Genomic DNA, 11,827 nt, shown 5'->3' with positions numbered 1-11,827 from the left:
TAAATAGCAAAGAAAGTGTAATGAAAATACAAGAAGAAACAAAAAATAAAGAAGAAAAGATAGAAGAAGAAAAAGAAAAAGAAGAAATACTTGCTCTGAAAAATCAAATTACTGAATTAAAAGAAAAAGTTAAAGAATTCAGCATGGAAAAAATGGAAGAAGAACAAGCCATCTCAGAAGAAATGATGAGAAAAGCAAAAGAAATAGTCAAAAAAGAATTTGAAGAAGAAATTACAGAAATGAAAACACAAATTAAAAAGATTCAAACGAATTATGAAGAAATGAAGAAAGAAAATGAAAAATTAGAAGAAAGAAATTTAAAATTACAAGGAAAAATAAATGAGATAGAAGGAAGAAAAATCACAGAAGTAAATAATAAAGAAGAAAAAATCCGAAGCATCCAAGCTAATAAAAAGAAGATAGAAAAAGAAAATGAAGGAATGAAAGAAGAAATTGAAAGGTTGAAAAAGAGAAACAAGATACTAGAACAAAATACAAACACACTAGAGAAGAAGATTGAAATGATAGAAAAAAACACTGAAGAATTAAAGAAGGAAATAAGAGATAAAGAAAAACAAATCTCTGAGTATCAAGAAATTGCAATTAAAAACCAAGAAATTGCAGAAATAACAAGAGAAGAATTAGACAACACACAAAAAGAAAATGAGACACAAAAACAAATAATATCAAAACAACAAGATGATATTGAAAATTTTATTTCACAGAAGGAACTAGAGAAGAAGAAAACGATGACACTTGTGATAAATACACAACCAGTACTGAGGAAAACATCATCAGGAACAATGGAGATGAACGAAACTACTCCTATGAAAAAGACAGTAGTGGAAATCGAAGAGAAAAGCAAAGCACTGATTGTCAAAAAACAAGAGATGATAGTCAGACAAGAAATACAACAGAACAAACAAATAGAATTCTAATTGAAGTGATGTATTGTTTTGCAATTAATTGGTTAAACAAGAAATTATATAAGAAATTAAGATGGGAACAAATAGAAAGTATAATAAAAGTGACAAACATCAATGTCAATAATGAAAAAGAATATATTAAATATATTAAAATGTCACATAAAATAAAAGAAAGCACTAAACGGTACATTAAAGTGAAAGTAAATGATATAATAGAAGGAAGAGTAGGGTGTAATTCAATAATAAAAAACATCATAATAAAGAATAACTCTACAGAAATTGATGAAGAATACCTTAACACTCTCATCAATAAAGTGAAAGAAATGAAAGTAGAAAAATGTACAAACATTAATTACTACTTTCAAAGAAAAGAAGCTGATCGATTAATAATGGAAATTAATAATAGATGAGTATGGTCAGGAAGCAGAATGCAGGATCTGCAAGATGATATGAAGATTTCAATGATTATGCACCTCTATCTCCAAAATAAAATAATAGGAGATAAATTTGATGAAATAAAAGAAATCCTAAAGAAAATGAATAGACTAGAAGATTTGGTTAAGGGAAGGAAATGGTACAGAATAAAGTGCATCATGAAATTAAAAGAAAATGATGAAGAAGGAATAAAAGTTAAAACACTAGAAAGAATAAAATACCTAAAATATATGATGACAATGATAAAAGAAAGAATTAAATTTAATAAGGAAGAAAGGGTCAGAATCAATACAAATAAAATCATGTTTGATTCTAACAAGAAAATTAAAATAAGGAAGAAAGACCCAAAAAACGAAATATATCCAAATAACGATATTACTTTAGAATATTGGAAATCGTTATATGAAACACAGGTGAAATTAAATAAAGAGAATTGGAAAATAAAACAAATCACCTCGTGGAATGAAAGATATTTCAATTATGATAGTGTCATTATAACAATAAATGAATTAAATTTAAGTATAATGAGAATAAGTAACTGGAAAGCATCATGAATAGACACTATATATTTGTATTATTTGAAAAGAATGTCATCATTAAGAGAAATCATTCTCAATATCTTTAACGAATGGTTGAACTTCCCCGAAAACATCCCATTAGACATGGTAAGTGGATGAACTTTATTAATCCACAAAGGAGGTGATAGGAACGACGTCATTAATTATCGTCCTATCAGTTGTACAAATGTAATTATGAAAGTATTTACCTCAATATTAAAAGAAAAGATTCACAGAAGACTTAACATGAATTGTGAATCATTGAAAATTAGTAGCAACCAATTGGGATGTAAGTTGCAATCTTTAGCTGCTAAAGAAGGAATAATTAATAGTTATATGATGAAGCAGAAGAAAGAAGAAAAATACCCAAAATATGATGAGTCATATTATGACATTAAGAAAGCATATGACACAGTAAACCACGAATGGGTAATTGAATCATTAAAGTATTTTAATGTAGAGGGTGTCATCATTAACATAATTGAAAGTATGATGACTAGATTGAAGATATTCATCGGCTATAAATTTAATGAATATCTATGATGTATTAAATTAAATAGAGGAATTTTACAAGGTGATTCCTTATCCCCTCTACTCTTCATCATTAATATGAATGTAATTTCTCAAATCATCGAAGAGAAATTCCCAAAATCAAATCACACATTATATATGGATTAAATGAGAATAATGACAGAAAGTAGTGAAGAAATGGGAATAATCCACAATGAAATTAATGAAATAATAAGTGGAATAGGGATGGAAATGAATGAGAAAAAGTCAGGAATGGTATTAAAAAACATTAAAGAAATACCAAATGGAATGCAAAACATCCCAGTCATTGAAGGTGAGGACTTGTATAAATACTTAGGAATATGGCAGTCTGATGAAATTGATGATACCTTCAATTGTAAAACCATCAAAGAAAAAATGAATCAGAAGATGGAAGAAATAAACACTGATGAATGTAGTAATAGAAGATATATTACTAGAATAAACACTGAAGTAATCAATATCTTCAGATATTCAGCATCAGTTGTAAATTGGAAAATCACTGACCTAGATAAAATTGAAAAGGAGATAAGAAAATATTTAAGAAAGGCAAAATACATTGGTGAAACTCCAAAGACTATCTATATGTCATTATAGAAGAAATGAAGGATTAATAAATATAAATGACGAATATGTTAATGAATTAGTTAGAACAATAATGTACTACTGTACCAGAGAAAGTGAAATAGGAAATAACATATTAGATAGATGGTACAGTAAGAAGGGAATGTGGAATAGAATTAAAAAAGCCCTAGGTCATAAAATAAATGAAACAAAAATAGAAGAAATAATAAATGAAAGTATTGAAAAGAAAAAAGAAAAAGAAGTAGTAATAGAAATAAAGAAATTAATGATAAATACATCAAAAAAATGGAAGTCCCATCAAATTAGTAGACACTTCAGAAGATGGAATGAGTCAAAATGAGTAGATAAAACTACTACAGTTAAAGCATGGAAGTCAATCAATATTAAGAAAAAATGCATTTCTACAATTAACTAAAATGCAAGATGGAGCAATATTTTGTGGGTATAAAAAAGCAAAAATAATGAAAAATGAAAGATTAAAATACTGCCCACTATGTAAAGACGAGATAGCTACAGTAGAACACATTCTACTATCTTGTATTTATCATAATAAATCACAAATAGAAAAACATGACCATATAGGCATAATAATATGGGAGGGATTAATAAGAAAATACACTGGAAATAATCAATATAAAAAACCCCCATATGAAACAGTGTTCCAATATAAAGACATCACTATGATATGGAACAAACAAATAATGAAAAGTGATGGACAATATCACAAAATACCAGACAAATACGTATTAAATAAAAAGAACAAAACTGGTCTATTATTTGATATGACTATTGTGGCTGATCACAATATTAATGGAGCCTATTGGAAGAAAAGGAATAAGTATAAGGAATTAAAGAGTAGGCTAATGAAAATAGAAAAATTAAAAGATGTCAAAATAATTCCAGTAGTAATATCAATAAATGGATTAGTAAATAAAGAAAGTATCAGACTAATCAAAGAATTAAAAATTGAAATTGACATTGTTAAAGAAGTAAAAAACCTTGTAATAAAAAACATGATGGATGTCATGGAATACTGCGGAGATCACAACCAAACATACTCCGTAGAGCTGCTAGAAGAAGATGAAGACGAAGGGACGGGATTAGTCTCCCCTGAGCCAGGAAGAATAGAAGCTAGTTCTATTAATACTTAATTAATTGCTTTTTATTTGATTTATTAATTTGACTCAAATAAAAATATTATTAATTTCATGTTAATATTCAAATCAATAATTGTATTATTTCTAACTTGAATTAATTGTCACTCTCTATTGTTGCTCATATATTCAAAATACTCATATATCTTTTTTTCTGATATTTTTCTTTCTTTTTTTTATTAAACCTTGTTTTAATTTTATTCATCTCTTCCATATGAATGATTTTCTCTATTATTTCATTATTTCATTATACTTTCCATTTTATTTTTTACTGTCTTTATTGTATTAATTGTTTCATTTCTTTTTTTTCTATCACTATTTTTCTTCTTCTTTCTGTTTTATCCATTCTATCAAATATTCATTCTCCTCTTTTAATTGCTTCTGAATATGTTTCATTTGGTTTTATTTCAAATACTTCATTTTGAATACTTCCTAGATAATATTGATAATTCTTAGTAGTATCATCAATTGATTGTTGAATATTTGGAAGTGTTTCTACTACTTATTTAATTATTTGATTATTCTTGTTTATTAATTCTTCCATTTTAAATTTAATTTGATGTTTATAAGTTCAAAATAAGAATGAGTAATAATTAAATACAAATTATAGTAGATACATAAGTGCATATTGGTTAAAAAAGAAGAGGTAAAAAAGAAAAAATAAGGAAAAAGATAAAATAGTCTAAAACACTATAGAAGAGGGTTAAAGTTTAAATGAGAAGGAAACAAATAAAATGGATTAAAAGAAATTAAGTTAGATACTATAAAGCTTCCATAAGAAAAGGACATAACAATTTGTTCAGTTAAAATCAGTTTAATTTAGAAGATGTAAAGAAATAATAATATGTATCAAACAAAAGAATAGAAAGAACATGAAAAGTTATAACATAAATAGAAAAGTTGTATATAGAATATATAATGAATATATCTTTATATAGTTAAAGAGTATTAAGTTACATGAATTATTAAAACAAGAAAGAAAAATATTCAATAGTTTATTGAAAAATAGATGTAAAAAAAGAAGAAAAGAATATAAATTAAAATAAAAATAAGTACTAAAGATAAAAAAGAAATAATTTAATTAATAATAGTATTGATAAAGCCATAGCCATTTTTAATAAGAATAAGAGTCAATAGAATTAACTAATTATGCAAAAATAGAAAGAATTAACAATTTAGTAAATTATTAAATTAGCATAACTATAAATAGAAAGAAATAGAAAATATTGAATTATAAATAGTATTAAATAAAAGAAATAGCTTCTAAAGAGAACAACTGAAGAGGTTCAATTTTGTATAAGAAGTAAATTAAAAAAAATAAAAACTAACATTTTATTATTTAATATTTTGTTTATTTACACAGGAAGAACATAAATAGCAAATAATTTTTTAGTTTGAAAAATAATGAAAAATAGATTAAGCTACTAAACATTGAAAAATTTATTTTCAATACTTTTATTTGATAGAAAAAAACCTATTCATCTGAAGATTTTACAAAGAGAAAGTTCAAAATCATTTTTTTACAAAAGAAAAAAATAATCATTTTGAATTTACTAAAATTTTATAAGAAAGAAAAGTCCAAAATAAGAACAAATAAAGTTACATAACATGCTAAGTATTAAATAATTTTGATTAACAAACAATTACAAGGAAATATAAAAAAATATTGTCTAATATAATGTTACTTAAACTGAAAATAAATAAAAGATATTTAACGGTTATTGTTAGATGTCGTCCAAAAAATTGTATACTATTATTAATTATACACAATTAACTCCAGTAATTAAAGTTCAAAGGGTAGTACCAAGAGATAATGTTATAAAAACTTTAGATGAACTTTTTGATTATGATGATATTGATTTTATAATTGGAGAGAGTGGAACAATAAAAGGAGAGCAAGAACAATTAAATTAAAATATAAAAATGTAAATAGGATTTATAAAGAATTTAATAACATTAATATATAATTTTTTGTTATTTCATGTTTTAAAGAAAAAAAAAAGAAAAAGAAAGAAAATAAAAATAACTAAGAATATTCTTTTCATTACATGAATATTAGTGTATCAACTGAATTTACAGAACATGAACAAAATATATTAAAAAAACGATTAATGTTTAATGATAATGTTCTTAATTTTTATTTAGAATATCTTGAAAAGAAATATGGAGATAAATCAGTATGTGTTTTATCAACATTTTTCTTTGAAAATATGAGAAGAGCAAATGATCCAAATGTTGATAAAGAAGGTCAATTTTATCACTGTTCTAGATGGTTTAGTAAAAAAGATTTAGAATTAAAAGACCTTGAATATATTATAATTCCAATTAATGTAGAAAGACATTGGACATTATTAATTTATTGTCTTCAAAGTGATAGAATGTTAAAAGGAGGGAAAAGAAAATTTTGTGAAGAATATGAATTTGATCAACGATTAAATTTATTAAATGAACAAATAAAACTGCTTGCACAAGAAGTTCAAATGAATTTATCATCAGTTGATGAAAATAATATAATAAGTGAACATAAATACAATGAATGTCTTTTATTAATAAATAAAATGAAAGAATTAATTAATCATTTTGAAGTTATTGAATTTGAAGAAGAGAATAAAAGGATTAATGAAGATATTCCATTAAATGAAATAGCTCCATGCGTTTTAAATTTAGATTCATTAAATATAAGTAATACACCAAAATTTTTATCTTATACTATTAATGAATTTATTGCTTGGATGTATCAAAGAATTAATATTTATTGGGATGATCTTGAAGTTAATTGTATTCATGTTAATGTACCACAACAACCATCTAATTGGGAATGTGGTGAATATTTATTATATTTTGTTAGAATATTTCTTCAATACAAACCAAAGACTATTAAAGAATTTCGTTCTTTCTTATTTACTGAAGACCCAACAAAAGAAAGAGATTTAATACAAAATGCAGCAATTGAAATGGGATTTCATTAATTTAAATACAATCAAAAATAGAAAAAAATAAATACTTTTTTTAAATAGTTAAAGGTAAATTCTAATAAAGTTATGAAGAAAATATAAGTGGATTAATAATGAATTTCAATTGGATTTTGTTTCAAAGAAACAAATTATTTCTTTGAAGAAATTTTATAAATTTCTATCGTCTTTTTTTTAAATAAAAGAAAAAAAAACTCAAAAAGGATTAAAGAAACTTGAAATCATAAGTTGAATATGTCATTAGTAGAACAAGTTGAAAGAAAAGTTTATGAAATTAGAAGTTCATATAAATTTGCTGAAAAGTCAATTGATACAGATTTTAAAGAAGTTCATAAAAAGACAAAATTACATTATAAACTTTTAATTCAAACTCTTCTTACACTTCGTCATTATAATGAAAGTCAAAAAAAAATGTTACATAAAAAAGTTGAATTATCAAAGGCTTTAATAGAAATGTCAAAAGAAGATATTCAATTAAATAGTATTGCAACAAAGTATATGACAACATGTGAATGTTTAGAATTAGGACTAACAACATGCTTAACATCAATGGAAGATGATATATTTTTACCATTAAAAGAATATAGTCAACAATATAAAGTTATTGAAGAAAGAATTGTTGAACTAAAAAAAAGACAAATTGATATGGATCATGCTCATAATCGTTATGGAACAAATGTTTTAAAAAATAAACCACAACACATCATTACAAATACTAAAACGAAATATGAACAAGCAAGAGACTTTTATTTCTATTTAAGAAATGAAATTATTGATGATATGAAAAAATTAAATAATAATTATATTAAAATAGTTGAACCTTTCTTTGTTAAATTATTTCAAAATGATATTTTAATTAGAGATATTTATAATGAATCCCTTGATAGTATTGAAAAACTTCTTCCTTCTTTTAAAGAACAAATTGTTGATGTTAAATGGCTTATTACTCAAGATAATGATAGTTTTATTCATCCCCAAAATATTTATACTCAAAGAAAAGAAGATATTACAAATGGTGGTTATAATATGAAAGCAAGTAATATGATTGTTGAAAATGCTCCTATCGACCCTGACTATATTACTGATATTCCAATGATGCCTCCTGAAGAAATTACTCAACCAACAGATCCTCAACAACCATCACTTACACCATTAAGTTTGTATTTTTTTATTATTTTCCTTTATTAATGATTATAATTAATTAGGTGTAATGGAATTATTACCAAATAATAACGATAAATTAATTAAAGAGTCTCAGCCACAACCTCAAAAATATAAAGTTTTATATGACTATGAAACTACTGAAGAAGATGAAATATCTTTAAAAAAAGATGATATTGTTCTTGTATATCGAAAAGATGGAGATTGGTGGGAAGGTGAAGTAAATGGGTTATATGGATTAGTACCATCAAATTTCCTTGTGCTTATGGAATAACAATTAAACATTAATAACAAAGTAATATTCAATTTAAGTTTTTTTTATTTAATTTAGTTTGTGGTCTACGTTGTGGAACATTCAAATTTTTTAGTATTTCTATTTGTGAACGTTGTGTTTGATTTGAACAGTTAACTGTTTGTGATAGAGGTTGTGAAGTAGTAAATGTTTGTGATAGAGGTTGTGAAGTAGTAAATGTTTGTGGTATTTGTCTTGTACTGTATGTCAATGGAATGTAATAAGGATTAGAAGTCATCATTGGTGTTGAATAAATATTATGTCCTGTTGAACATAACATTGGAGATGTAAATACTTGACTTGAAGTACAAGATGATGTTATTAAATTTTGTTGAAACTCATTTATATCTTTTTTTTGAGAATTAAGTAATAATGGTTCTTTCTTTTGTTTCAGTTTTTTATTTGTTTCTTGTTGTTTTGTAAATTGTTCAAGAATACAAGCATCACACACTTTTCTTGGTGCACCACCTGCAACTAAAGCAATCTTTGTTGTTGCACATGTATTACAAACTTTTTTGTTACATTTAGCACAGACAATAAATCCAGGAGATGAATATGAAGCAAGTCTATTCAAAGATTTCCTGCAACAAGGACATTCATCTTCTGCTGCCTTCTTTTCTGCTAATTTCTTTACTTGAACTGGGATTAACTCAGTAATTTTATCATGGAATAATTGTCCATCTTTCTCGTTAAGAAAAACTAATTTAATGTTTCCATCTTCTTTTGTATATAATTCAAATTCTGTTCTTTCACCAGTCTGACGTTTAATACGTCCTATAATCATTACATATTTAACGTCAATCCTTTTATTAACTGTTTCAGCAAATATTAACATATCAGTAACAAAGATTAATGTTAGTTTCGTTAATTTCTCTTCCCAAGTAAGAACAACAGTAGTTTCCATTACAAATTCTCTTCCAGGACAAACAAATTTTGGCTGAAGACTCTTTGGAAGACGACTTTGTATTTCAAGTAATTTTCTTCTTCTTTCTTCATCAGCAATAGATTCATTAATTGAAATTCCAAGTACCTTAATTTGTTCTAATGCTGTAGCTAATGCAGATTTTCCTAATGTCCCATCAGGTGTATTTTTTAATAAATCTTGAAGAAGTAAACGATATCGAGGGACTCTTTGAACTGGCATAATAAGAAAAGAATTTAAATCTAATTTCATTGTATCAGGACCTTGAATTGATTGTCTTAATGTTTCAAGATACTTTGCATATTTCTCTTTCTTATATAGTCTATCAGCAATATTTAATGCATAAGCATTATTAGCAACATACAAATTATATCCTTTTAAATATGACTGCATTTGAATAAAAATATTTCCTATTTCTGACTCAAAGCAATTGGATTTTTTTGATTCATCAAATAATCTTATTAATTCTTGTGAAATTGTAATAATAGTATCTAAATATTTAAACATTTCATTAGTCTTTTCTAATGGTATAATAGGAGGCACATGACTAATCATATCCTCAAAATAAACTGTTTGACAAATTTTTAAAAAATTTAAATATGAGACTTCAGTATTATAAATTTCATCTAATATTCTTTGACGCTTACTCAATTCCATAGTTATGTATTATGTGAAATTACTTTTTTAAGTTCTTTTAGATTCACCTAAAGAATATTAAAATAATTTTGTAATTCTTTGAGCTTTTTTTCTCAATTTGAAGAAGAATAACTTATTTTTTTATTTTATGTTTACTCAACTAGAAGGGGGGTATATTGCTGTTATCCAAAAATATCCATATGTTGATGGAGATGATCGCTTATGGTTAAAATTAGGAAAGGAATATACTATTAGTAAAGAAAAGTCATCAAACGTTATTGTAAATATAAAATCAAAATGGGAACTTATTGCCTTTAGCCAAAATGCTATTATTTCGTTTGTATTTTTTTTAATTATTCTTTTTTTTTATGTATTATAATAAAATTCAATGAATCTAACAAATTAAGTGGTAATGGATTAATCATAGTTAATGGAAAAGAATATAATGGAACAGCTGAATTAAATGATAATGACATATTCAAGTTAGAAGATATTTGTTTTCAATTCTCAATGAAAATTCATTCATTAACTATTCCACAGATTGTTTGTTAATGTTTTAATGTTATTGTTAAAATGAAAGTGTTTTATATATACAAGATATTTTACCTTTAATTTAGCAATATCCTGATTTATTATTATTTGAACTACAAAGAAAATACCCTTCTGAAACTTGGCTTGAACAAATTAACTCAAATGACTTATTAAATTCAATAAATAATAATATACCTAAGTTAGTTTGTTATTTATCTATCATCAGTTTCTTAAAAACATGTTATTCATAATTTTAAATAGTCAATTCAGTCAACTCAAATTATTCAACACCTTTTAAATGATATTTTCATCACTCAGATTGATTACAACCAACTTAAACAATTAAAAGAATATTATGAAGTTCAAAAAATAAAAAAAATTGATTCTTTTACTTTAACTGGTCCTATCCAATCTGACGCTAACCATCAACAATCTGAAAAACTCCTTTCAGTTGCAGAAACGGATCAATTTCAATCAAATCCTCCTTCATCTGATTCATCAAAATCAAAAGAAAGTACAAAACCTTTCTTACAAAAAAAATTAAAACATTCTAAAAATTCCAAACATCATCATAAAGATAAGAAAATCCAATTTAATCCCATTTTTAAATCTTCTCCAAAACACTTCTCTCAGTTACTTTCTTCTTCTACATCGAGTTCTATTTCAAAACCAATAGAAATCCAATTAGATCCTAATGAAAAAAGTCCTTCTGAATTACCTAAACCTCGGAAGTTAGTTCGTAGTTTTGAATTATCAAAAAAAGTTATTGAACAAAATGAAATACCTCAAATACAAAAAACTCCATTTGAAGAAGATGATATTGATCTTTCTGCTGTATTACAATTACTTGATTCTGGATCTCAAAAACAACAAGAGAAATAATTGTTTTATTACTTCCCAACTAAATCCTTTTATATTGTTCTCTTTAACATAATAAACTTCTATACTTCTTTTTAATGCAATATCTTTAATTTATTTTTATTTAAACAATATTTTTATTACATTATAACTCAAACTTTATGCCTTTTTATCATCTCCAATTGTTATTGATTTTTAGTATAATCTATTGTATCATTGTTGACTCATACTATCTTCTTTAAGTACAAG

General features: G+C 24.8%; 4 protein-coding genes across 4 annotated transcripts, besides 1 other annotated feature; 3 read left to right on the top strand and 1 right to left on the bottom strand.

The window, feature by feature from the left end:
* Positions 1–4,217: part of a repeat region that runs on past the window's edge.
* A 2,037-nt stretch (positions 4,218–6,254) lies between these two features.
* EHI_010610 (Ulp1 protease family, C-terminal catalytic domain containing protein) lies at positions 6,255–7,175 on the top strand (the record flags this gene model as incomplete). The annotated part of the gene is made up of 1 exon (XM_644966.1): positions 6,255–7,175. One exon carries the CDS (start codon positions 6,255–6,257, stop codon positions 7,173–7,175), a length of 921 nt encoding a protein of 306 aa, XP_650058.1.
* A 237-nt stretch (positions 7,176–7,412) lies between these two features.
* EHI_010600 (BAR/SH3 domain containing protein) lies at positions 7,413–8,613 on the top strand (the record flags this gene model as incomplete). The annotated part of the gene is made up of 2 exons (XM_644967.1): positions 7,413–8,334; positions 8,384–8,613. The coding sequence occupies 2 exons, from the start codon at positions 7,413–7,415 to the stop codon at positions 8,611–8,613; spliced, it is 1,152 nt and encodes a 383-aa protein (XP_650059.1).
* A 28-nt stretch (positions 8,614–8,641) lies between these two features.
* Positions 8,642–10,210, bottom strand: EHI_010590 (Rho guanine nucleotide exchange factor, putative; the record flags this gene model as incomplete). The annotated part of the gene is made up of 1 exon (XM_644968.1): positions 8,642–10,210. One exon carries the CDS (start codon positions 10,208–10,210, stop codon positions 8,642–8,644), a length of 1,569 nt encoding a protein of 522 aa, XP_650060.1.
* A 127-nt stretch (positions 10,211–10,337) lies between these two features.
* EHI_010580 (uncharacterized protein) lies at positions 10,338–11,602 on the top strand (the record flags this gene model as incomplete). Its single annotated transcript, XM_644969.2, has 4 exons — positions 10,338–10,525; positions 10,597–10,732; positions 10,807–10,923; positions 10,982–11,602. The coding sequence occupies 4 exons, from the start codon at positions 10,338–10,340 to the stop codon at positions 11,600–11,602; spliced, it is 1,062 nt and encodes a 353-aa protein (XP_650061.2).
* Positions 11,603–11,827: the final 225 nt, after the last annotated feature.

Source organism: Entamoeba histolytica, genomic scaffold (genome assembly GCF_000208925.1).
Source record: "Entamoeba histolytica HM-1:IMSS scf_1104750516399 genomic scaffold, whole genome shotgun sequence".
Lineage (NCBI taxonomy): Eukaryota > Evosea > Mastigamoebida > Endamoebidae > Entamoeba > Entamoeba histolytica.
This window is presented reverse-complemented; position numbering and strand designations above follow the sequence as displayed.